A 25710-nucleotide genomic window follows, 5' to 3' on the forward strand; every position below is an offset into this window, starting at 1 on the left:
GCAGTGGCAGCAGCAGCATCTTGTGAGCGCCGCCCCAGTGGCGATGCGCAAGCGACAAAGGTGATGGCACACGTACTCATTTTCTTGTCGATCACACATCTTTGCATGTCCAGTTGTAGGTATTCCATGTGCTCCCAGGCGTCGACACACACACACACACACACACGCACGCACGCACGCACGCACGCACACACACACATGTGCCTTGACGCTGCATCAGCGTTAGCTGCATACAACCCACAGAGCATCGACACCTGCCATCTGATGTGTCATTCGCGCCTCACCTGCCACCGTTTTGGTCTCTTCCTCAGGTGCCATCCTCAGCGGATTCCATGAGTGAAGACACCATGCCAGCCCCACCGCAGCTGACGGCAACAGAGGTACGCTTGTTGGCTCTGCCTTGCCAATGCACCTTTGTACTGCATGGCATCTCATATGGGCTGACACATTGTTTCAATCGTTTCTCTTTTCTCCTGACGCCTCGTCTTCCCGGCTTGAACGGTGCAGGTCATGGTGCTCCAAAGAGCCGCCATGATTTTGCGGAAGAAGTACAATGCTGCTCGCAAAGGACTTGACGTTGAGACATCTCTTCGTGATTTCGATTCTGACGCGCTGGAGTGCTTGCGACAACAAGTCATACATATCGCCGTCTTATTCCCAGACCTTGACATTGTAGTGGACGCGCTGAATCCGTTCACGACTGGTGCACATGCGATATTGTCAGCGTGGGACGCTGTGGAGCTGCAATTGTCCAAATGCACACCTCCCAAGCTGGACACATCTGCGCTCAACAAGCGGCTGAGTAAGTGCATGTTTGAGTTGATGTCCTGCGACGGCTGTTTGCGACGTGCTTCTCATGCCTTACCATGACTCACACCCAACGAATTGGCTCCACCACATACACGCGTGCATGTACATGCGCGCGCACACTCCCATGCAGACCTTGTGCGGACCGTGGCACCAAGCACAGCTTCAAAGAAAAGGCTGAACAAGCAGGGGAGAGAGGGGGGTGTGGAGAGCTCCTTCCCTTACTTTATCTCCGTCGACCCGTCCACCTTCGCGGTCACCTCACAACTCGCCAAGCAGCTTGACATGGCCACAGCAACACATGGCGACGGGAGTGAGTTTATGTGTATGTGGTGTATGTGTGTGGTGGGGTGTGTATGTGGGGTGTGGTGTGTATGGTGTGTGTGTGTGGTATTTTGTTATGTGACTTGCCTTAAGTCCTGTATCAGAGCATCTGTGATTGTGTGCCTACTTTGTGCGCTTGTGATAGTGTGTGTGTGTGTTGTGTGTTGTGTGTCGCAAGGTGGTTGCAATACACGTACACATGTATGCACACATGTACGCACGCACATGTACACACACATGTACACACACATTCATGCACTTTCATGCACGTACATGCACTTTCATGCACATACATGCACCGCCACTGGCATGCAATGACTCACAAGCTCGTGTGTTCTTCTTGCTTTGCGTTTTTGCTGGGCCAGCCTCTGGCTTTGAAGCCATCAGCACGGATGGATACGAAGGGTGGATACAATACCAAATGATGGTGTGCATTCACAATTACTTCAATCGCAAGAAGCTGCACAGCCGCATGATGGTCATCGCCAACGCGCCTGTCTCGAACACGGAGCAGTACAAGATTGACGCTGCGTTTCGTCCGACCGTGTGCGAGCTGCACCACAGCTTTCTGCCTCTTATCATTGAGGTAATGATTGACGTGTGCACCTCTGACTTTTTTATTCCAATTGCTTGTGCACCAGCCACCACACGATACACACACACAAGCACACACGGACGCGCAGACGCAAACACACACACACGCGTGGAAACACAAACCCTGCTTGCTCACTGCTGCATCCACCTTGTGTGCATGTTACAGTTCGAGCAGCAGCGTGCACAGCGAGCGGAAGCAAAGGAGCAATTGCGCGAACACGCATTGCACGCTATCAAGTGCGTTCCCCACTGGGAGTCTGTGATCAAGGGGCTGATGTACCCCATCGGCATCGCCGTCGCCGGGAACTGTGTTGATGTGTATGGTTTCGTCCTTGGACACAAGACGTTCGCTGGGGGACAGAAGATGCCAGTCATCAACAGCATCACCCTGGCATCCACCACGGTGAGCCTCTGCTAGCATATGTTGTTGTTGTGATGGCTTGCTCCTCTTGCCCCTGACATGCTGCTATCCTCGTCCGTTGTGGTGTCCCTTTGCTCCGTCGGTGGCGGGCCACATGCTCTCACACCACACGCTCATGTGTCGCATATCTCCACACGCCTGCTCTCGTGCTTCCTGCGTTGTTGCGGTGTCAGCTGTCCAAGTTCTCCCGTGTGCTGGATGTGCTCTTGTCTGAGCCCCTGCTGGCCTACTACGACTCGCTCTACGCTAGATGCTTTGGAGCCCCTGCCACCACCTCTCCGCCACCGCTGCCATCTCCCCAGTGCGATATCCCACCTGCTCTTGTTGAGCGCATTCGCTTGAGCGGCGATTGCCCCGAGGAACCACAGCAGCCACAGCACCAGCACCAGCACCAGCAGCCACAGCACCAGCACCAGCACCAGCAGCCACAGCAGCCACAGCAGCACCAGCAGCACCAGCAACTACAGCAGCAACAGCAGCCACAGCACCATCAGCAGCAGAAAGACGAGGTCGTCTTGGCCAACATGCGCGTGTTCTTCGAGTTTGAAGAACTGGCGGCAGATGTGAAGATTATTGACGACACTGTGGTGAAGCGTGTGCCTGACGACCAGAACATCGACCGTATTCGTCTTATGTGGCGCATCCTGCACCCACGTCACCCGATTCGCGTCATCAACAGCAACACCATCGTCATGCCCTTCCTCGGCAGCGGCAAGTTCACCACGCCAGAGCAGCTGTTGTGTGTGGCAGAGCAGCTCCTGCGGTTGTGTTTCCACTCACTTCCCCACGCCGACGTCCGCAGAGAAAACATCGCGGTGAAGGATGCGACTGCAGCCTTCATCGTCGATGTGGAGAATTTTGGAACGCACACGCCGGACGGGTTCAACTGTTGTCTGCTGGAACGCCATCCTGACTTGTTTTGTCGCTCGGGCGAGGACCGGCTGCCGTTCAAAAGCATCCACGACTTTTACTCACTGGCCATGGCATGGGCTCGCCCCGACTTTGGCGAGAGGTTTGATGTCCGGAGCACGTGTGATCGGTTTGAGGATGCGTGCCGGCGACTTGTTGAGTGGCTGCAGCAGAAGAAGCGTGACATGGCGCATAAGGGCGGTGGAAACGCTGACGACGGTGACCACGGACATGATGATGATGATGATGATGATGATGATGATGATGATGATGAGGAGCAGGAGGGGGAGGAGGAAGGCTGTGAGGTGGACGTGAAGAAGAAGCTGAAGATCCTCAACAAGCTCATCGAAGGAATGCAGAACGCTACCATTCTTTGACTTGTGTTGGTGCAGCCACCCTTGCCTTCTTTGATGGCGGTGGCGGTGACAGGGGACGATGATGACGGTAGTGGTGGTTGAGGTGGTGAAATTGCTGTGTCTGGTGTTTTGTCTGCTGTTGCTGTTGCTAATTTGCTTGTTGTGGTGGGCCAGGCCTCCTTGTGATACTTGTTGTGCGTGCTATGATGGTGTGACTTCCATGAAGCTAAATATGGTATGCGTCTATCCCGTGCATAAAAGAGTGACGTGACATATGACATGACATGACGTGACACGCCATGACTTCCTTGATCGAAAAGTCTGGATCCTGTGCAGTGTGTTTGGAGATGAAAGACACATTGGTGCCGAAAGGGGGTTAGATGTTTGGAATGGGCGACTTGTAGTGGACTTGCACGAGTGGTGTGAACTCATGTCAGAGGTGCGGAGTGGGGGGGGGGCGTGTGTGTGGTCGCGTTTGCCGCGTGTGTGCGGTTTGTGTTGTTTATGTCGGTTCTCAAGACGGGCACGGACAAGCAAATGAAGGAAGCAAAACGGCGGGCTCATGAAACACACTTAAGATCGGTGAAACGAAAAAGAAGGCAGTCATCATCCACTCACTCATACACATGAAGCAACCAAGCCATCACATCAAGCCACCAAGCAAGCAATCAGCCATCAATTACCACTCGAGCAAGCAATATACCGCACCATCACCAAATCATGAGCACATCGTGCCACCATGCCATCTTCGTCACGCCGTCCACCGCGGTTGCCGCCCCCATCAGGAGAAGAGGCCACTGCACCACTGGCGCCCAAAGGTGAAGCAGATGCACACGCCGAGGATCAGGCCTGCAAGAGACGGGTCCACGCCACTTCCCTGGACAGCCAGGTCGCCTGCCTTGACAAACCCGTCAAGCACGCGCTGGGCTTTCGCGCGACGTCGACGCCGCTCTGCCTGCGCGCATGCAACGGAGGAGAACAGGTGCCGCAGCGTATTGGAGTGAGGGAGTGAGTGGTTGAGTGTGGGCGTGATGTTACATGCGCGATTGGCGCTCTGAGTGAAGGGGTATAGCTGCAAGGCTGCGAGGTACATGTACAACGGCAGCACACAACACACACGCACACAAGCATGCACACACACACGCACACAAGCATGCACACACACACGCACACAAGCATGCACCACACACATGCGCACACACACGCACACACACACACACACACACACAAGCACTCATGCTCACCTCCTCCACTTCCTCGGCGATGGGCTGGCCGTTGCAGTTGTAGCAGACGGGTCCGTTCAACTCGGCCTCCTCGTCACTGCAAGCAAGAGAAACACAGTGCCCCACACCATCACACAGCACACCCATGAGCGTTCATCTAAGCAAGTCATTACATCGGCAACTGCACACACATATGCACGTCAATCACACACACACACACACTACAAACGCAATGACACACATACGCACACACACACTACAAACGCAATGACACACACGCACACGCACAATATTGAACTTTAGAATCACACAATCACACAGCCGAGTGCATGTTCACTTACGATGAGATGGTGCTGCTTGCACCACCATCACCGCCATTGCCACCAACGCCGTCGCCGTCGTCATCACCACTCGCCCACGCCTGCAAGAGCACAGGGCTGCCATTCTCGTCGCTGCTTTTGTCAGCATCATATCTGCCAACGCCGCCACCTTGGTCGAGCGACCACTGAGGCAGGTCGCCCCACTCCACCATGCCCTCCTGTGAACGCGTGCTGTTGTTGCGGCGACGCTGAAACTGCTGCTGCTGCTGCTGCTACTGCTGCTGCTGTGCTGCAACCTCCGTCACTGATGGCGGTGGTGCAGCCATGTCGTCTGTGGGCAGCGCAAACCAGCGCAGCTTCTGCATGCTCCTGCTCAGCACGACCTTCTGCGGGGGATTGGCGCGACGTCCCGTGCGTGGGCCTCCCCAATGGCCGCCCACGCCTCGTCCAGCAGGCGGCGGTAAGCGGCCCTGTCCAGTTGCGTGGAGTCATCTGCGAGGGTGCGGTATGCGTTGGAGATGTTTCCCGCTGCGAGGTGTTGGCGGGCCTTGCCGGCGCGTCCTTCCTCGTCGGTGCGTGGCGGCCGCATCCGGATCGCGGCTCGTGCCTCTAGGCGGTCCCAGTTGCGCGACGCGAGGAGGCACATCCGGGCGTGTAGTGTGTTGTTCCGGATGTAGTGTGCCTTGTCCCTGGCGAAAATGAGCTGCAGTAGGTGGAAGGCACCCAGGACGTAGTCGTTGTGCCGCTTCCGCTTGTTGGGGTCGCTTTCAGCTTCTACGATCATGTTGGATGCGATCCGCAAGGCCCGATACGCGAGGGGATGGTTAGGGATCTTCTGGGCGGTGCGGTAGCAGTGGAAGATGTCGCTGTCGTCCTTGTTTCGCACGCGCTCGACGAGGTCCGCTTCGATGCCCTTCAGATCTCGAGTCCACTAGCCGTCGGAGGGCTGGAGGATGGGGAGGTCACGGGCGTCGGCATCAGCCCCGGCCTCGGGGGCGTGTGCCCGATTGCTGCATCTGTGGCGCGGCGAGAAGACGTGCCCCGTGCAGCTGGTGCAGTATGTGAGTCCGAAGGCCTCCGCGAGACCTGGGGACAGGTCGTCTGCATGTTGGGAACGGAAGTGCTGAGCCAGCTTGGTAAGGTCGAAGCGTCTGTCTTCGGCGCCTGCCGAGTGTTGGTGCTTGCGGCACCGCTCGAAGGGGCAGGGGAAGCGCGGGGGTGGCTGGCGTGGCGCGAGTTGCTCTGGCGTGAGTGAGACAGGCTGGTGGGTGCTGACCCAGCAGCCTGCACTCGTGGACCGCGAACACGTCGTGCACTTGCGTGTCGTGTGAGGTCGAAGTTTGCTTTCGAGTTGCTTCTTGGTCTGAATTCAGTCGATAAAACTGAAATCATTCTCTACCGCGCATTCCTCGCACAACACACCACCACCACCTGCTCCAAGTCCGCCAGCAGCAAGGAGTCTACCGCTCCACAACACGAGCACGGGTTGAGCTTGAGCTGGTGTTCCGCAAGGCTGGGATGGAGCGTTCCAACCAGCCATGGGCTTTTTCCGTGAATAGCGTTGGCAATGGCGAGGTTCAAGAGGGCGCTGCCATAAACAACGGAGCGACAGCAACTGCTCGCCTTGAACCAGGCTTTGCGAGGCAAGAAGGGCCGCACGAAGCAGGCGAAGCGGACGCAGCGGGTGAAGAGGAAGAAGAACGCGCAACAACGTTCATTTCAGCTGTGTCTGATCTCCCAGCTGTTCAGGTGTACCAACCAGGCATCGCGCCAGATCCCCTCCGCAGGATGGACCTTGGAAGCAGCTCGGACGAGGACGAGTTCCACAGCCAGCAGGAACCAGGTTCAACCGATACAAACGGCGACACTAGCGAAGACGACGATGAGTTTCAGGACCCAGACACAGGGCCCATTACCGAAAGTGACGAAGACGAGGATGATGAGGATGATGATGATGACGACGAGGATGACGGGGATGACGACGAGGATGACGGGGAACGACCGCGTGACAATGCAGGAGACCTTGGCATGAATGACTTTGATGAGGTAGCGATGCTCAAGTGCTTGATCCGGCCGTTGTGCACTTGCTCTTTGTATCTTGAATCCCGAAGCGATCTCGCGTGCAACCATGTATCTTTCAACCTTTCCTCACTTGCAATGCTCTCTTTGAACAACAACAACAACAACAACAACAACAACAACAACAACAACACCACCACCACCACCACGTGTGCGCGTGTAGGGTGTTGAGCAAGACCCCGACTTCTCTATCGCAGACCTGGAGAACAGCACGTGAGTATCGCGCGTGCGTTGTATGTGTGTGTGTATCATGTTTGTGTGTGTGTGTGTGTGTGTGTGTGTGTGTGTGTGTGTGTGTGTGTGTGTGCGTGCGTGTGTGTGTGTGTGTATATCATGTGTGTGCGTGTATCATGTGTGTGCGTGCCTTGATGTTGCTGCATCCATGGGCGATCGATTGGTGGTTGCTGACACGGATGCACGCGCGCTCGCGCATGCACTTGTTACAGCGCTGGGCTGCGCCTGCCGCCATCGGACCGGGCAGAGCCCTCGCCGTCTCAACCGCAAGGTGAGTGAAACCCTCTCGGTTGCACGCGCACGTGTCGTTGCTCAGAGGAAGCCTATGTCACGTGCGCGTTCGCGTTTGTGCGTATCTACGCCTTTGCGCACCACGTTTGCGCTTGTGCATGCATCCCTGTCTGCGCTTGCGCTTGTGTGTCACTGACTAACGTGTTTGGTTCACTGCCACGTCTTTCCGATCCGAACGCCCTGCGCTCGTCCGCACGGCTGACACTGCCCCCACCCCCCCCCCTTCGTGATGTTGCACCTGTGGACGACTACTGCGCAGCTCCGGCCCCACGCGGCCACGACGCGACACGAAGGAGAAGCAACAGAGGTGGTGAGCAGACGCGTGGCGCTCGTGCAGGCGGTGCTGGGCAGGACTCTGCATTCCAGCACGCAGCCGTCTCACGAGGTCGTGCACAGCAACAACAACAACAACAACAGCAACAACAACAACAACAACAACAACAACAACAACAACAACAACAACAACAACAACAACAACAACAACAACAACAACAACAACAACAGCAACAACAACAACAACAACAACAGCAACAACAACAACAACAACAGCAACAACAACAACAACAACAACAACAACAACAACAACGTGCGAGTGCGCGTCGGCTGACGCCACGAACGTGGTCCTACAAGCAGGGACACCTTGAAGGGTTCATCGAGGTGTGTTGCTATCCTGCGTGACAACGCCAACTTGATTATGTGTCATACATGCACACACACACACACATGCACACACACATTTGCACACACATACACACATATGCACATGCACACATACAGTGCGCGTTTCCATGCTTACCCACTTCACACATCCCTACCCTCGCTTTCTTTGCATCGTGGGTGTTTAGGTTGAGCGTGACACGCGTCGCACCATCAGTCTGCTGCAGGCCGTTGTGCCGCCCCCACACCTTCAAACCTTCAACCTCACCACCCCAAGCAACTTTGTCGCCTCGGACTTTGCTGTCCCATTACCTTCAAGGATAGCAGCCACGTCACGGTCCTCCCGGTCCTCCCTGCGCCCCAACCACCCGCTGTCCTCCTCAGTGGGGGCGCTGTCCTCCCTGTCATCCACGCACGCGCGACCATCAGGCCGCCTGTCCATGCCAACAGGCATCGGCAGCAGTAGTGCCAGTGGTGGTGGCCGCACTCGCAATGCCATCAATGGTTATGATGATGACGATGATGGTGACGACAATGACGCAAGTGCTGGTGGTGATGGATTTGATATTCCGCACGACCACACCGTCGAAAATCACGCGGCACTCGTCCTCGTCGGTGTGTGCCTGTGTGTTTGTGTGTATGTGTCTGCGTCTGTGTGTGTGTGTGTGTGTGTGTGTGTGTCTATGCCTGTGTCTGTGTCTGTGTATGTGTCTGCCTCTGTGTGTGTGTGTGTGTATGTCATGACCAAGGTGTGCATCCTGAACCTGAACCCAATGGTCCACATTTGCCCCTTCCTCTCCCCCTCACCTTCACCACCACTTCACCCCGACTTCACCACAGGTCTGGACAACACGCCCCGACAGCTGGTCGGGTGCGGGTGGCGCGGTGTTGGCGTGGACGAAGCCCCGTTTCGCGTCGTCTTGGAAGACATCCACATCCACCGCAAGCTGCTGCTCGAAGGTGACGACGATGAGCATTCACGCCATTAGTGGTGGTGGTGGTGGTGGTGGTGGTGGTGGTGGTGGTGGTGGTGGTTGATGACCTGTTGAAACACGCGCGTGAAGTGTATCGAGCGACGTATTGAATGAGAATTCCCACAGACTGCTGTTGTCTACAGTACAGACACGTGCTATCATCGTGATCATGATGTAGCTAACACATACATGCGCACATACACACATACACACACACGCACACACGCACGGTTTTGCCCCTCTGTTCCTTCGCTCACTGTCCAGGCCACGTGATGCCTGGTGGCGGCGGCATATCGGGGTGGACGTTTGCGCTGAAGGACGGCCTCCCACCGGAGAGCATTGGTCGCTTTGCGCTCACCGTCGTGGGCGACACCCCGTTCCTCAGCGCGTTTCCCTCACCGGTTGAACGCGGATGGGCAAACGCATGTATGTCCGCACGGTCGTGGTCGTGGTCGTGGTCGTGGTCGTGCTGCGTTTTTTTTGTGTGTGTGTGTGTGTGCCCCTTTGTCACTGCATGTGTGTATGCCATTTCTCAGCTTGTCTTGCAGTGCCTGGTGTGCGCGTTTCACGCACGCACGTTGCTCACGTGTTCCTGCGTCCCTCCCATCTCCGCTTCCCATGCCCACACGTGTATCCAGATGTGCATGACATCCAAAGCGCACCCAACCCAACATCATCCCCGCTCTGCTCCCCGCTCATCACAAAGGCCCATTTTGTGCAGGTGTGAACGTTTGCTCGCAGGTGTATGTGTGTGTGTGTGCTGCTTGTGTGGGATCTCATTAATGGTTGTGCTTGCGTGCACCATCGTTCCGCGGCCTCCCCCCCCCCTCACTCGCTGTGTTGCTTTCGCATCCTTCTTTCAATGACTGCTGACAACCCCAATTCATTCATTCATTCATGCTGACACGTGTATATATGTGTGTGTGTGTGTGTATGTGTGTGTCCAGCTGTGCACGCGGTTCGGGCTGCCGCAGGTGGCACAAGCTCTTCAGAAATGCAAAGTGCGCATTGGTGCTGCTTCCTGCTGTTACCCTCGTCTCGCCCGTGCATGGGCATGTACGAGTTCGCGCGCATGCACTCATGGCCTCCCCATCGCCTCACCCTGTGTGCATTCTTGTGTGTGTGTGTGTGTGTGTGTTTACAGAAGCCGTGCACGTTGGAGCACCTCGCTGTCCGCAATGCAGTTGCACTCCGCGAGTATCTGGGTTGGTTGGCGTTGCACCACAGGGATTTACACCTCAGGACACACACACGCACACACGCACGCACACACACGCACGCACTGAGAGGAAGGGAGTGAGCGTGTATGTACGTGTGTTTCCGCGCACATGTTCACATACGCACATTCACACACCATACGCGCATACACACAATTGCATACCGTTTGCTGGTGATAGGGCTGGCGTCTCAGGAGCACAGCTTCTACATGATGGCCATCATCGAATGGATTCTCCAACTCAGGTGGGAGACAAACACACTCTCATACGCACGCACACGCACACGCACGCACACACACACACACGCACACACACACACACACGCACGCACGCACACGCGGATATGCAAGCACATGGACGCTTCACAACCGACTGCTTGCGTGCATGACGCTGCCATGCACAATTTCATTTCACGGAGACTCACTGCTACCGCCTCCCGTCACATCACCACAGATCCTACGCACGTGTGCGCGTGTGTCCGCGTTTTCACTGCCACGTCCCCATGCAAGATCCCCTTTTCCGGCGCCTGTCCACGTTTGAAACGCTCCTGAACCTCTCAGCTGCTGAGATTATCGACTATTTTGCACATGACGGTGGGATCTCGTGTTGTGTGATTGTGTGCATGTTGGAACAACTGTCATACCTCGCAACGCACGATGGGCGTGCACATGTGTTCCTTACCTAACATTCTTCATCATCAACAACAACAACAACAACAACAACAACAACAACAACAACAACAACAACAACAACAACAACAACAACAACAACAACAACAACCTGTTGTTTGCAGCCAACACCAATGCAGCGCTGGCAATACCGCGCATGTATCACACGCGAACACACGAGGACGTGCGCGCCGTTGAACAGGTGATGCAGAGGCATTGGCTGTTGTCCAAGCCACTGTTGTACCACCAGATGCTTCGGTTTTGTCGTCGTTCAATGCATACAGCGCCCTTCACACATATGCACGTGTATCCCCTTTCTACACACCCACACATCACTCACTGCCTCACACACACACTCACACTCACACACACACACACTCACACACACTTTCCCTTTTTCCCACCAACCCACCTGCGATAACGATGACAACGATGACAATGACAGCTGCGTCGCCCCCTCCGCCTGTCAAAGATGACAGTTCGGACCGGTCGTCACAGCAACCAGTGGGAAACGCGCATCCCGCTCACAGGTGCGGCAGAGAGAGAGAGAGAGTGTGTGTGTGTGTGTGTGTGCTTGTGAGAGAGAGAGAGTGTGTGTGTGTGTGTGCGTGCGTGTGAGAGTGTGTGTGTGAGTGTGTGTCCGTGTTTCCCTTGTGCACAAGTACAGCCGTGCAAACACATGCACAACTGCGCGCGTGCTACCTTGCGCGAACCCCAATTACCACCAACACTGTGTCCTGTCCTCTTGTTTGCACACATGTCAGGACGCGACATGCTGGTGCGGTGCAGTGGAACGGCAATGACGACAACAACGATGACACCCGTTGGATATGAGCGCATCGCAGATCAGATTTTTGACTTCTTCTTTGAATACGGTGGGCAGCGACAACTGTCCGTGTGCAGTGCTCTCCCTCACGCCACACCTTGATCATTAGAGCACGCTTTCTTCCAGTTCAACGCAAACACACATACACACACTCTCTCTCGCTCTCTCTCATTCTCTTTCTCTCTCATGCAAACGCACACCCAAACGAACTTCCACCCATGCACCCATATATCCTCACCCCTATACACCCACCCATACGCATGTACACCACACAAACACACCAGTGTATTATCTGAAGCACAAGGAGCGCGTGCTGCGGCACCACGGGCGCCATCCGATGGTGATGAAGGCGGCGCTCGTCAGCCACCACACGGCAAGCGTGTATGCCCTCCTCCGCGCAAACCCAAGCATTTCCTTTATGCACAGAACAATCTCCCAGTCAGATACCCCGACCAGCGTACGTGCTGTACTGCATGCACAGAGCGCGGCATGAAGTGAATGCATTGATTGCGCATTCTCCGTGCTGCCACATGCATGTCACAGATTGTACCACATGTGCACCAACATGTGCCCCCCCCCCCCTACGCACCCTCACTTACTCACACGCTCACACACACTCACGCACGCACTCACGCACGCACTCACGCACGCACACTCACACACCCCTCACACAAAATTCTCCTTTCCTCCCCCCGCCCATATCTGTGTTGCAGGAGGCGCACATGCTGGTTGCGAGCCACCAGTCGACGACACCTGAGAAGTTCAGCCGTGCAGCGTCGACAGCATACGCAACGACTGTGAACGGCTGGGATGGTGATGATGGTGATGATGATGATGATGATGATGATGATGATGATGATGATGATGATGATGAAGAGTTGGTTGAAGCGTTTGCATCGCAGGATGAAAGCATTGACCCAAAGGTTGGTTGTGTTCAACACATACACGCACACATGTGAAACTCGAAGCATGTATCCAGACACACGTGTACCTGCAAATACAAACACTCACATCCGCTCAGTCACACTGGCACGCTCACACACTCACACACTCACACATAACCTCGCTCACTCACACATGCACACACACGCACGCCCCCCCCCCCGCTGTGTTCATTGTCAGAACGCGTACTTTCGACCCACCGGCAAATCTTCGCAGTGGCGCTGGTTGAGAGTGGCCGTTCCAATCATGGTGGTGAGTACCTGTGTGTGCACTGTCACGTATGACTTTGTGACTCCAGATGCGTGCATCTGCGTATGGTGTGCAAGCCGAGATGGTTATTGCTTGCTCTGTGCGTGTGCGTGTGACTGTGTGTGCCTGCCTGTTTGTCGATTTTGGAATGCATTCAATTCTCACCTGATCGTTCCCTCGTTCTCTCGCGCGTGTGTTTCATGTTCAATGCGGCCATGTGTGTGTGCAGCTGTTTGCCGTCGCCTTCATCGCTGTCCCCGTTTTCATCAACCTCATCCTGTTTGACGAAATCACAAGGGAGAAGAGCGACAAGGTCTGCGCGCGTTGTGCATGTGCGTGTGTGTGCGAGAGAGAGAGAGAGAGAGAGAGTGTGTGTGTGTGTGCGTGTGTGTGTGTGTGTGCGTGAGTGCGTGAGTGCATATGTGCGTGTGCACCTGACCCTCTTTCTGCTCTTCAAATGCTTTCGCTTTCCACTATTCACAGTACGCTTTCCTACACACGCACACACACACACACACGTTGCACCTACACCACGGCAGTGCGGGTTCCTGGAGTCGCTCATCTGCGTGCCCATGATTGGCATTGTTGCGCTGACGGTGCTGGTGATGGCTGTCGACGCGTTTGCGGTGTACAAACGCACCCTCCACCGGTTCAGTGGCAGCTTTGCGCGCGTGTTCGTCTGGGGTGCACTCGCTGTGACGCCAACCGCATATGGCTTTTACTCTCTCGGCATCTCCATGCCCCACTGCTCCGAGTATTCCCCTGGTCACTGCATTCTCCTGATGGTGCGCACACGCCTTGACTTTTTGGGGCTGCTTCTGGTCGTGTTGACATGTGTGCCTGTGCATATCATCGATGACGCTGGTTGATAGTCTTGAGCACGCCGACTCTGCCGCACTGATGTCCCTGTTTCTTCACTGTCCTTCGCCTCACACATGCACCAACAACATTTCATGACCATTGACATGCCATCACACTGCTCCCGCTTACATGCATGGCTGAAATCGGGTTTGCTTACATGCACACGTACAGTCGCATGTCAGCGTGTACCTCGTGCGCACGATTGTGCTCGCGTGGTTCGCTGCCTTCGCTGCATTCGCGCCACGTTCGCCTCCGCCGCCCTGGACCATCGCTCACACTCACACCGGTCTGAACTCGCACAACCGCTCGGCAAAAGCACACACACGCACACACACAATCGTCTCACGTCATTGTCACACGTAATTCACCCATTTTGCTCACTCGCCTCCATTCATCTCCTTCCTCCACCGCTCTTTCCCCTTCTTGCACGTTTCCAGCCCTCGCCCTGATCACGTTGGCGTCAATGGTTGAGTTTTCAATGTACATCCTCGCATTCGTCTCCCTGGACCACGGGCCATGGTGCGTAAACACACACGCGCACACACACACACACACACACATTTTTAACATGCAGCACTTGTGGCAAGCATGCTGTGCATCAATACGCTCGCCTTGCACGCATGCAAGTCCATATCTTCGCTGTTGGTGCTCACATTCGTCATGTTATCATGTGCTTGTTTGTTTTTCAGGCACAAACGTGCGTGGGAGTTTGGGCTGATTCCGCTGTGGATTGTGGATGTGTTCTGCATCACCGTGCCGCTGCTCGTCAAAGCATACAATGTACGCATGCAGCGCCAATCGTACTTTGCTGAGCTGTCATGCACGCGATACACCACTTTGTGTGTGCGTGTGTGTGTGCGTGCGTGTGTGTGCATGTGTGTGTGTGTGTATGTGTGTGCTTCCATTCTTTCTCACTTCCCTCGTGTCACCACAGCTGGATTGGCGGAGACATTTTCCGCCGTCGTCAGATCCTGAACGCCAGTCTCTTCTCCACACGGACTCAAACCGCAGGTGCGAGCATGTATCACACACACACACACACACACACACACACACACACACACACACACACACACACACACACACACACACAAACGCGCGCACGCCAACTTGCCGGTGTTCTCAATGCACCACATGTTGTTTTCCCACGTTCATGCTGATTTGTGCACGTGTATTTGTCGGCTCTGCGTGCATGGTGCCATCTTCAGGTATGGCCAGTACAGCATCAACACGCCCCCGCAAGACAGTGACGAGAATGAAGAAGATCAAGACAACAACGACAGCGCAACACCCCCGTTTCGCGATGAGGTGAGCGCGTTGCGTGTTTGTGCGCATGTGCGCAACTGTGCATGTGTGTCTCTGTTGTGATTGCTCAAGTGTTGCCGTTTGTGCGTCGAAGTTTATTCTTCGCACTTTGCTGTTTTCCCACTGCTCACGCCACCGCCACAACAACAACAACAACAACAACAACAACAACAACAACAACAACAACAACAACAACAACAACAACAACAACAACAACAACAACAGACGTTTTGCGCGCAGCTTTGGCAGGATTGGCTTGAGCCCATCTTGCTTTGGCCATGCCACTCTTGTCTTCAGCTTCATCGTCGCGTCAGGGACCACGTGCAAGGTAAGCTGGCACCTCCCTATGTGTGTGTGTGTGTTCGATTGCTTGTTGCTTGTTTGTTTGTGCAGGCTTCTTGTTTCTACATGGGTTTCCCTGAGCATGCCATTTCGTTCTTGCCACTCTCACGTCACCGCCTCTTGCATTTTTTTTTCTTTCTGGATGTGCAGATGCGCTGTGGGCGATGAATGTGCGCATTTCAACCGTTTCTGTTCCGACCGTTTCACACGAGGACATTTCGCTCCATGAGAGGATTGCGAGTTTTTCAAACTATTCTGCATTTCACGGCTCCTACTTCAACCAATCCGTCATTGGTGCGTGGATGCGAATGTCTCGTTTGTTGCCTGTGAAGTCTGGTGGTGATGGTGCACGTTGTGCAAGTGTGCATGTGAGCATGCGAAGAAGAATGTGTGTGCACATGTTTGTGCGTGTACATGAGTGCATGTGTGCATGTGCGCACGTGTGTGTGTGTGTGTGTGTGTGTGTGTGTGTGTGTGTGTGTGTGTGTGTGTGTGTGTGTGTGTGTGTGTGTGTGTTTATGCGTGTGCGTGTGCACATGTGTGTGTGTGCGTGTGTGCGTGGACCTGTTGTCATCCCACCCACCCCCACCACCATCACCAGTTGAGTACTTTGAGACGAATCGTGTGCCGACGGTGGACGCCGGGCCGCGCATCACACACCCGGAGGAGGTCGAGCACGTCCTCTCGCTCCTCAACCACCCAAACCTCATCGCTTTCATCGGATCAGGTTCGTGTCCGTGTATGTGTGTGTGTGTGTGGGTGGGTGGGTGTGGGTGTGGGGGGGGGGTGTTGAGGACGAAGATAAAGAATCGTGAGCTGTGATTGCGGCCAAGCACTCGCTCACAATTTCCATGTACATGCCTGAACTCCATGTTGCGTCCCTCACAATGAAATACACGCACGCAATTCTCGATACACAGGCGTTCGCCGCCAGCAAAAGTTCTTCGTCGTTGAACGACCGGACCGCGGTTCGCTGCGTGACGTCATCGCAACTGTACGCACGCAACAAGCACATGGTTCACGCGTACAATAGTGTTTGTATTGCTGAATGGTCATAACACCTCACCAAACTAACCACTCGTCTCACCACTCGCCCTTCCTTCAATGTGTGTGTGTGTGTGTATGTGTGTGTGTGTGTGTGTGTGTGTGTGTGTGTGTGTGTGTGTGCACAGCATGAGCACGACCTTCCAAAGTCGCGTCGTGTGGCCATGGCGCTCGACGCCGCTTCAGGTACGAATTCGCACTGCACGTTTTTTGTGTAATTGTGTTTGGTTGTGTAGTGTGTGGTGTGTGATTGTGTGCATGAGGGTGTGTGCATCCTTGTAAAAGGCATGTGTCCCATCAAGACCACACCCCACCACCCACGCTAGCACACATTCACCCTCGCTGATTCCCGCTCGTCCCCACTCACGCACGTATCAACCCGTCCCACTGTTTGTCATTACCACTCGTCAGGCCTCAACTTCCTCCATGTGCACAATCCGCCAATTGTGCACCGCAACATCACACCAGAGAGCCTGATGGTGACAAACGGCTGGACAGTCAAGATTGGAAGTAAGCCCACAGTTCGTGTGTATGCATGTGTGTGTAGGTCATCAGAAATTGTCCAAGCATTCTTTGTCTCTTTGTCTCGTTCTTCAAACAAACCTCCTCCCTCCCTCCTCCTTCACCCCCTCCCCCGACACACACACACACACACACACACACACACACACACACACACACACACAAACGCACTCCAAAGACTTCAAGAGCAGCCGCTTCCTCCTTGACGACATTCCCGTTCGCTCGCGTGATATTTTCCCGGCGACGTCGCCCGCCCGTCCGCCCACGCCGCGTGTTGGGTCACGAGGGTTCACAGCGCCAGAGATCACGGACGGCGCAGACACGGGATACACGCGCAAGGTGGGCTATGGTGTGGGCGGCTGAATTCGTGCTGTAAATGTCTCATGTGCTGTGCGTGTGTGCCTGTGTTTTTCGTCCATGGACATCTGCTATGCTCTGCACTTGTGTATGCGTGTGTGTGCATACTCTTTGCGAGTATGTGTTCAATGGCTGTGTGTGCGTGTGCTTTCGGGGAGTGCAAGCTGGCCTATGTGTTATCCTACTGCTGTCTCACGTTGCGCATATCTCCCGCCACCTCCGCTCCCTCGTCTTCGTCGTCTTCGTCGTCGTTGCTGTTATAAAGGCGGACGTGTTCTCGTTTGGTGTCACCCTATGGTGTCTGTGGACACGCAAACCCGAAGCATACGAAGGGTGAGCTGTTACTGTATGTTGCATGGCCACACCTGCACGACACACACACACACATGTTTATGCTCACACACACACACACACATTTTCGTGCACACGCACGCCCCGCCCCCCACACCATCCACCACACCACCAACGCCGCTTCCCCCTTCTCCTTAACACCTGCAACAGGCGGCAGCTGGATGTTGAGCAGTCGATTGTGACGGGCCGCCGCCCACATGTGTCTGCGTCGTGGCCGAGCGAAATCGCCGCTGTCATGCGCGAGTGTTGGATGGGACCGCCAGAGCAGAGGCCGCACATCGCCGAGGTACTGCGCACGCCTCTGCGTAAATGTGTGTGTTTGTGTGTGTCTGTGTGTGTGTGTGTGTGTGTGTGTCTGTGTGTGTCTGTGGCTGTCTCTGTGTGTCTGTGTGTCTGTCACCATATTACCTTGACTGCATTTACATCTCACCGCTCCACCCTACCTCACCCCACCACCACCACCACCACCATATCCTTTGCGTGCAGATTGTCCCGCGGCTGTCGCGCCTTCTTCGTGTGTATGACCTGACGGCGAGCGATTCCTCCCAGTCCGCCCACCGCAGGCTGCTCTCCTCCCGCAGATGTACGTGTATGCGTTTGTGTGTGTGTGTGTGTGTGTGTGTGTGTGTGTCTGTCTGTCTGTCTGTCTGTCTGTCTGTCTGGCTGGCTGGCTGGCTGGCTGGCTTCTGTCAGTCTGTTTGTCTGTCTGTCTGTCTGTCTGTGGTGCTGAGCAATGCCAAGCCTGGTTCTTGCAAGCCGCAAGATGACACGCTGTCACGTCCCAAAGTCAACCTCCTCACACACTACCTGCCTCCCGATGTGTGTCCATCGTGTTTGCAGCGACGCCGGCCAGCTCAACCCCCATGTCCACGTCCATCTCTCCAATTCACTCTACCCGCAGCAATGCATCACGCTAGCTAGGATGCCAGGCAATAGGAATACCAATGCATGGCTGCTAACCATCCCTTGTTTCCTCCCCCTGATCAACAACGCTTGTCCTTTCAGACTGCATATCTCTCCTCTGCTCTATGTTGTGTGTGTGTGTGTGTGTGTGTGTGTGTGTGTGTGTGTGTGTGTGTGTGTGTGTTGCTTTTGAACCTTCATGACTGCCACCACCCTTTTCCTCCCCCCCCCCCTTCTCTTCGTGGTCCCTTGCTGTTGCTGTTTCGCTTGTGCACATGTGTATATGATTACAACCCGACAGCACGGAAACGCAAAAACTCAACGAGCCAAAACAGAACTGAAGGACGGAAAGAACCACCACACGCACCACCGCCAACACACCCAACAGCAATATGACATGCGGGGATTAGTGGCAGCGGTGGCAGCGGTGGCAGCGGTGGTAGCGGTAATGCATTCAGTGGGAGCAAAATCAACAAAAGAGTGGGTCAATCAATCAATCAAGTCAATCAGATACGAAAGGAAGCCCCGTCCGTCCAATCAACACACACCACGGAACAAGAAGCAACACGATCATCACATCGCGAACACATGCACGCGCGTGCACATGCCCACGCAAACGAATCGCTTCCATGTGCACAGACATGCACACACACACACACAAACACACACGTGGCACATGTGCGCCCATACACAGGGGTGCCTGATGATCCCACGAAACACAAGCGAAAGCGCAAGCAAAGACAACACATGAAGACACGGACGGAAGAATAAATGTACAGCAATAAGGGCCCTGAGAGGTCAGCGAGGAAGAGCAATTCTACTCACAAACGTGATTCAAATGGTATCATAGCAGTATCATAGCATACAGTGGAAGAAAAAACACATCACGGCGGTGATGTGAGAGGGGGATTGGTTGACAGAACAGGCGGTAGGAACAACAGCAATGGCGTCAATGTCCACAGAGAGAGAGAGAGAGACATCGAGGAGGGGGGCGAAGGAGGTAAGGACGAGGAGGTAGCTGAAAATTGTTGTTGGAGAGGTTCAACCAGAGGTAGTCTGCAAGGGGGGGGGGGATAGGAGACAGCCAGCTAGCGGCGGAAGGGTGAGCGGCGGGAGTTCCGGCCAATGCTGGACATATCCGAAACAAACGTGCGCTTGGCTTGGCCCGGGGACTTGCTTCCTCCATCCCTCGACAGACCGACTCCTGCGCCCATGCTGCCCATGCGTGGGGACTTGTCCTGCATACGTGCCGACGTGAGCGACGCCTTACGCGTGCTGGATGGAGACGTGAATGGGGACGGGTTTGTGCTGCACACCTCCGGGACCAGATACTTGGGGGACGTCTGGTTCATGGAGGAGGTGGGGCGGGACGGGATTGGCGAGAGCGAGTAGCGGCCGCCCTGCTGTGGCGCAAGGTACTGGCGCTTGTTTTGCTTGAGCGGCGGCGGCGGCACGAGCAGGTTTGGCAGCGACTGCGCCTTGCGGTTTGGCTTGGCAGGGACGCTCCACTCGTACGAGGACCGGCGGCCGCCCACGGCGAGTTGCGACTGCGACGTGCTCTGCAGAGGGCAGTGGTGGTGGTCGTGAAACGGGAATGTTGTGTGTGTTGGTGGTGGTGGTGGTGAAAACGAGAAAACGAGAATGTAGTGTGGGGGATGGAGGCGGTGGTCACGACGGTGATCAGGTGGGCTAATTCGCGACACGAAGCGTGAAGAGGAGATCTCTGCTCTGCAACACGAGTGCACATTGCCAGAGCAAAGGCGACATTTGTGTTTACCTTCTCCACAGGGCGCAGCTGTGGTGCAACAGGCATCACTTTGAAAGAGGATGAGCGGCGCTTCTTCGGCTTCTGCAAATGTGTGCGCGCATGGGGCGGGGGATGTGAGCTGATAAGTCATGTAGAGCGCACGGTTGTTAGCGTCCGGAGGTACGAGGCAGTATGGCAAGGCTCTCCTCCACACACGTGCGCACACACGCACACGCAAGCGCATACCTCCTGCCACTTCTTGTCGCGGATGCCGTCATGGCGATAGCGGTCGCGCCAGTAGTTGTCCGTCTGATGACATACCATTGAAGGCAGGCGCACGATGTAAAAGAAGGCATGCGTTGTGGTCGCGTGAGCGCGCACAGATACAAGCATGCACGAGCTCACAGCAGTCATTCATCGTCGATGAACAAACAACCAAACACACACGAACACGCATGCACACACGCACGCACACACATCCAACCACACACACACACACATACGCATGCACACACGCACGCACACCCAAACAACCTCCTATGCGCACCCATGCATACACGCACCCATGCACACGTGCGTGGGCAAGCACGTGGACGTGGACACGCGCACTGCCAAGGCACAGCAGTCATACCTGGACATCCGACAGCTGCATGGATGTCGACACCTCCATACGAGGCATGGTTGGTTGTCGCTTCGAGCGTTTGACTGCTGCGCGTTACGAGGGATGAAAGGTGTCACAAGCAAGTGAAAACAAGCTTCAAGCAAACCGTAGACAGGAGCGGTCCAGCAACAAAACGGGACAGAAGAAAGTGGAAGAACGAGCACGCGGGCGTGCGTGACGAGGATCGAGTGGTGGATACGAGGACACTGGTGCAGGCCCTGTGTGCCAAGAGGATATTCAGCCGACACAACGCAGATGTGAGAGAGGGAAGATGCTGATTTGAAAGAACAATGGACTTGATCGTGGGTTTTCGCAGACCATGGAAGCGGTACGAAAGCGGCATGCTTTTGGCACTCATGACCCCCCCCCCCTCCATGGAAACGATAGCGTGAACAAACAACAGACGAGTGTTGGCAGTGCAAACATACAGACAGTCAGTCACATTGCTTGGCTCAACGGCAATAACGCTTGCATGTATGCATGGTGATGGTCACGGGGTAACGTGTGGGCGCCGATCTTACCTCTTGTCCGAGTTGTTTGTTTGGATGTGTGTGTGTGTGTCACCCGTAGCGCGCGGTAGGTAAGCGGGCGAGTCGCAACCAACAAAAGTAACCGTTTGTGCACACCGACACCAAGCAAGCGAGGAGACACCAACTTACACGACAGGCGAGAGACAACAACGGTTGCCAGAGGAGGCACGGCGAGTCGCGGGGTGTACGTGTGTGTGTGTGTGTGTGTGTGTGTGTGTGTGTGTGTGTTGGGGTGAGGCGTGCCGGTCTGTGTTCGCTTGCGCAGATAGGAGGAAAATAATGCTAGCCTGACACAGTCGGTGCCGGTTGCTGAGCCGAGAGCAAGCTAAAAATCGCAGAAAATTGTGAATGAAACAAGGGAACTTTCATGACGGCGTTTTGTAGCATCGCGAAGCACTCGGGAGTGAAGGGGTTTACGTCGGGGGCATTGTGTTGGCAACGGCTGTTTGCAAGCAAGCAAAGCAAAGCAAGCACGCAAGCACGCAAGCACGCAAGCAAGCGTGCAAACATGCAACAAGGGAGGAGGATTGTCAGGTGGGAAGGGAGAGGAAGGCTGTGACGATAGGACTTTGATGTAACAGAGGCGGTCGTGTGCTTGTACATGTCGTGGCGGTGTGTGCGTGACGCAATGAACTGCTTCACTCAGGCGCGTGGATCGAGTGGTTCCACTTGGGTGATGACGCGGAACGTCATGAAGAAGTCGGACATCAAGCTGAAAGATGGCTGTGTGTGTGTGCGCGCGCGTGTGCGCGTGTGTGCGTGCGCGTGTGTGTGCGTGTGCGCGAGTGAAATGTGTGTGTGTGTGTGTGGTGTGCGTGGAAATGAGTGAGAGTGAGGGTGTGTGTGTGTGTGTGGAAATGAGTGAGAGTGAGGGTGAGTGAGTGAGGGAGTGAGTGTGAGTTATGTGGAGTAGCGAGCGCCACACAGAGAGACAAGGGAAAAGAACGCATGCGTGTGTGCAGTGTGCCTGAATCAGCACGCGTAATTAAACATGTGCAAGAGACCAGGCAAGCACAAACAGCGGGACTGCGCAACTCAGTAGACAGCAACACTACTCACGTAGATGAAGGTGGCGGGCTTGTTCTGCTCAAAGAAGAAATGGCCAACCCACGCAAACGCATACCCGACCAGCATAACAACCAGCGCCTACGCGTGCGCGGTATCGGGTGTGTGTGTGTGTAGATGTATGTATGTGTGTGTGTGTGGGAGGGAGGGGGAGTGAGCGTGTGTGTGTGTGTAGATGTATGTATGTGTGTGTGTGTGCGTGTGCGTGTGTATGCGTGTGCGTGTGTGTGTGTGTGTGTGTGTGCGTGTGTGTGCGTGTGTGTGTGTGTGTGTGTGTGTGTGTGTGTGTGTGTGTGTGTGTGTGTGTGTGTGTGTGTGTGTTCTCTTGTTGAAGGGTGTGGGGCGTCCCCACACGAACAACACAACAGTGCGTGGAAACAAACACGCCATGCCAAGTGGGAGGGGGGAACTTACAAGCTTGATGGAGCGCTTGAGGAAGTAGTGGGTGGAGAAGAAGACGGTCACCATGACAGCAGCCTCTGCGGCGCCATTGGGCATGAAGGCGAACAGCCCGCAGCAGGCATACGCCACAACAAACGCCAGCGCCATGGACACAAACGTTGAAGGAGAGGCAGCCATGATGGTCAGCACAATGCTTGTCCCGCTGCACCGGCGATCGCAGTTGGTTATGTGTGTGTGTGTGTGTGTGTGTGTGTGTGTGTGTGTGTGTGTGTGTGTGTGTGTGTGTGTGTGTGTGTGTGTGTGTGCGTATCCGTGAGCGAGCGACTAGGTGTGAAGCAACACAGCAACTTGGTGGCTGCTGGCGTGAAGAAATGACATGCTGGTGATCTCTGAGGATGTGTGCGCGGGAAGAGGGGAGAACAAGCAGTCCCGCAGCACAGCATTTGAGGCCACGGATTGCCCCTGGCAAACACGTCTAAAGGGCAGGGCTGTTGCATACATGATGTGGAGGAGTCTGCACGTCTTGTCCGTGTGCTCCTCCTGGTAGTATGGGTAGAAATCCATGAATGTCTTGTAAGGCTTGTTTGGATGCCGCATACCGGTCCATGGCTCCAGTCCTGTCAAAAAAGAAAGGAAGCGGCGATGAGAGATGAGGGTGAAGGGGGAGGAGACGGCGATGAAGGGGAAAGCCGTGAAGAAGAGCACGGATCATGTGGGTTGTTGCGTGTGACCTGAGTGCATTCACACACACACACACACATGTAAGCACACACTCACACACATGTAAGCACACACTCACACACATGTAAGCACACACACACACACACATGGAAACACACACACACACACACATGTAAATTCACACGCGCGTGTGCGCAAACACACACACACACACCTACACACATGCGGACACACCTTCAGGGTTTTGGTAGAGGAAGTATGCTCCTGCTGCGACAAGGGCCATGCAAAAGCTCAGGGACAGGAACCCTGGGCCTGTGCCCTTCTTGGACCCTGCCGCCTTGTTCTTCTTCTGCTTCTGATGCGACAAAGCACCACCTTTCTTCCCCTTCTGCGGGGAGGAGGCCTTGGCCTTGTCCGCGGGCATTGCTGCAGTCAGTCAAACACTTGTCTGGTTTGGTGGCCGTGGAAGGACGCCAAACGACGCAATGTAGAAAAATGGGTGATGATATTCATCAATGTTCCACAACCACACCAATCCATTTCTCGCTCACTGACTCATCTCCTTGCTGCCTCCATCGTCATCTTTGTTGTCAACAACACCAAGAACAATGCATCGTGCGACCCGTTGCCTTGCCGCTGTCCAGCACGTGACCGTGCTTGGTGCTGGCCTCATGGTGTGTATATGTGTGTAAATGTGTAAGTGTGTGTGTGTGTGTAAGTGCACTGCACCTTGGTGGTGAACAGCCAATCGAGGGCAGTCAGGTCTGTTGTTGTTCTTTCTGTGTTTGGTTGGTTGGATCTTGACATGACTTGACTGCGTCGTTGTTCTGCTGGTGTTGGTTGTTTTGAGCCGGCTGCGAACAAGCGTGTTCCCCTCACCTTTTCCGTTGGCGTGGAATTGATGTCTGACCACAGGGAGGCGGCATCGCCCAGGTGGCGGCAGCCACCAGCCATAAGGTGCGAACGCTTTCATGATGTGATGTGTGTATGTGTGTGTGTGTGAAGCGTGGTTGTGGATTGGCTGGTGTTGTGATGTTACATTATCACACAACAAAGCTGTTTTGGAATGCGATAGGCATTCCCAGCTGACAGATGTGACACTGGCGCCCCTTTTCTCTGCCACAGGTCTGCCTTGTGGATGTCTCCAGCGACGTCCTTGATGCTGGCCTGAAGCGCATCGAGAACAGGTTCTGTTTGTGTTTGTTGTTGGTTGTGTGGTTGTTTGTGTGTTGTGTTTGTGTGTTGTGTGTGTTTGTTTGTTTGTGTGTGGTTGTGTTTGTTTGTTTGTTTGTGTTTGTGTGTTGTGTGTGGTTGTTTTGTTTGTGTGTTGTGTTTGTTTCTTTGTTTGTTGTGCGGTTGTTTGTTTGTTTGTTTGTTTGTGCGTTTGTTTGGGTGCTCGCGTGTGCTTATCGCGCGCACATACACGCGTTACGAAGCTATGGCGTGTCCTTTCATTTGGTAACACCACGCCGGAGACATTGCCCGGTTCTGCTCATTGCATTTGCACGCGTCTCACCTTTACACATGTCGTGTGGCTCGTTCGTACCTTGCGTACCGTCGCGTGTTTGGAACACGCCAGCCTGTCTCGCGTGGCCAGGAAGAAGTTCCGTGACAACGAGGAAGAGGCCAACGAATACGTCGCCGCTACCATGGTGCGAACGGCTGCATGCCATGGTGATTGCTTGGGTTGCCCTGCTTTTCGTTTTGCCACTGCTTTCGTTTGGCCACAATTCATGCGGGAAGGCTTTGCCTCTCCAACTTTTGTTTGTGCTCTGCGAACACACACACACACACACACACACACACACACACACACACACACACACACACACACACACGACGACGAAC

At 54.8% G+C, this 25710-nt stretch overlaps 7 protein-coding genes across 7 annotated transcripts in view; 4 read left to right on the top strand and 3 right to left on the bottom strand.

The window, feature by feature from the left end:
- Positions 1-3432, top strand: PTSG_02015 (uncharacterized protein; the record flags this gene model as incomplete). The annotated part of the gene is made up of 7 exons (XM_004997946.1): positions 1-60; positions 312-380; positions 508-802; positions 941-1120; positions 1497-1717; positions 1892-2128; positions 2320-3432. Exons 2-7 carry the CDS (start codon positions 333-335, stop codon positions 3430-3432), a joined length of 2094 nt encoding a protein of 697 aa, XP_004998003.1. The 5' UTR covers positions 1-60; positions 312-332.
- A 760-nt stretch (positions 3433-4192) lies between these two features.
- Positions 4193-5738, bottom strand: PTSG_02016 (uncharacterized protein; the record flags this gene model as incomplete). Its single annotated transcript, XM_004997947.1, has 5 exons — positions 4193-4366; positions 4656-4731; positions 4976-5185; positions 5231-5337; positions 5361-5738. 5 exons carry the CDS (start codon positions 5736-5738, stop codon positions 4193-4195), a joined length of 945 nt encoding a protein of 314 aa, XP_004998004.1.
- Positions 5739-5774: 36 nt separating this feature from the next.
- On the top strand, positions 5775-10946 carry PTSG_11823 (uncharacterized protein; the record flags this gene model as incomplete). The annotated part of the gene is made up of 13 exons (XM_004997948.1): positions 5775-6201; positions 6396-7000; positions 7197-7246; positions 7480-7538; positions 7818-8215; positions 8404-8830; positions 9056-9175; positions 9454-9615; positions 9828-9910; positions 10137-10190; positions 10334-10394; positions 10587-10650; positions 10916-10946. The coding sequence occupies 13 exons, from the start codon at positions 5775-5777 to the stop codon at positions 10944-10946; spliced, it is 2541 nt and encodes an 846-aa protein (XP_004998005.1).
- A 116-nt stretch (positions 10947-11062) lies between these two features.
- On the top strand, positions 11063-18952 carry PTSG_02019 (TKL protein kinase; the record flags this gene model as incomplete). The annotated part of the gene is made up of 24 exons (XM_004997949.1): positions 11063-11191; positions 11520-11604; positions 11839-11949; positions 12185-12357; positions 12614-12823; positions 13023-13094; positions 13321-13404; positions 13631-13876; positions 14124-14238; positions 14390-14471; positions 14642-14732; positions 14887-14963; positions 15161-15260; positions 15483-15585; positions 15750-15893; positions 16201-16326; positions 16520-16593; positions 16772-16829; positions 17055-17153; positions 17344-17504; positions 17788-17855; positions 18024-18159; positions 18360-18456; positions 18714-18952. The coding sequence occupies 24 exons, from the start codon at positions 11063-11065 to the stop codon at positions 18788-18790; spliced, it is 2718 nt and encodes a 905-aa protein (XP_004998006.1). The 3' UTR covers positions 18791-18952.
- An 85-nt stretch (positions 18953-19037) lies between these two features.
- PTSG_11824 (uncharacterized protein) lies at positions 19038-22089 on the bottom strand. Its single transcript, XM_004997950.1, has 5 exons — positions 21706-22089; positions 21155-21402; positions 20770-20832; positions 20554-20625; positions 19038-20335 (listed from the first exon to the last, which is right to left on the bottom strand). Exons 2-5 carry the CDS (start codon positions 21200-21202, stop codon positions 19865-19867), a joined length of 654 nt encoding a protein of 217 aa, XP_004998007.1. The 5' UTR covers positions 21203-21402; positions 21706-22089; the 3' UTR covers positions 19038-19864.
- PTSG_11825 (uncharacterized protein) lies at positions 22077-24350 on the bottom strand. The gene is made up of 5 exons (XM_004997951.1): positions 24097-24350; positions 23681-23798; positions 23194-23383; positions 22774-22860; positions 22077-22437 (listed from the first exon to the last, which is right to left on the bottom strand). The coding sequence occupies exons 1-5, from the start codon at positions 24284-24286 to the stop codon at positions 22357-22359; spliced, it is 666 nt and encodes a 221-aa protein (XP_004998008.1). The 5' UTR covers positions 24287-24350; the 3' UTR covers positions 22077-22356.
- Positions 24351-24470: 120 nt separating this feature from the next.
- The window catches only part of PTSG_02022 (uncharacterized protein), a gene marked incomplete at its 5' end in the record, with an annotated part of 4342 nt that continues 3102 nt past the window's right edge, over positions 24471-25710 (top strand). Inside the window, 4 exons of the mRNA XM_004997952.1 lie at positions 24471-24536; positions 24778-24819; positions 24988-25049; positions 25442-25536. Coding sequence (XP_004998009.1) covers positions 24471-24536; positions 24778-24819; positions 24988-25049; positions 25442-25536 — 265 coding nt within the window. The remainder of the gene's footprint in view (positions 24537-24777; positions 24820-24987; positions 25050-25441; positions 25537-25710) is intronic.

Source organism: Salpingoeca rosetta, assembly GCF_000188695.1.
Source record: "Salpingoeca rosetta unplaced genomic scaffold supercont1.3, whole genome shotgun sequence".
Classification (NCBI taxonomy): Eukaryota; class Choanoflagellata; order Craspedida; family Salpingoecidae; genus Salpingoeca; species Salpingoeca rosetta.

Excerpts from the sequence above, each read along its gene's own strand:
- PTSG_11824 (XM_004997950.1), bottom strand. The coding sequence starts at position 21,202 with ATGCCTCGTATGGAGGTGTCGACATCCATGCAGCTGTCGGATGTCCAG. Across the intron at positions 20,833-21,154 it reads TGCAGCTGTCGGATGTCCAG|ACGGACAACTACTGGCGCGA; the intron begins GTATGACTGCTG and ends GTATGTCATCAG. Across the intron at positions 20,336-20,553 it reads AGCTGCGCCCTGTGGAGAAG|AGCACGTCGCAGTCGCAACT; the intron begins GTAAACACAAAT and ends TGCCCTCTGCAG.
- PTSG_11825 (XM_004997951.1), bottom strand. The coding sequence starts at position 24,286 with ATGCCCGCGGACAAGGCCAAGGCCTCCTCCCCGCAGAAGGGGAAGAAA. Across the intron at positions 23,384-23,680 it reads TGCAGACTCCTCCACATCAT|CGGGACAAGCATTGTGCTGA; the intron begins GTATGCAACAGC and ends TCGCCGGTGCAG. Across the intron at positions 22,438-22,773 it reads AGCCCGCCACCTTCATCTAC|CCATCTTTCAGCTTGATGTC; the intron begins GTGAGTAGTGTT and ends ACACACACACAG.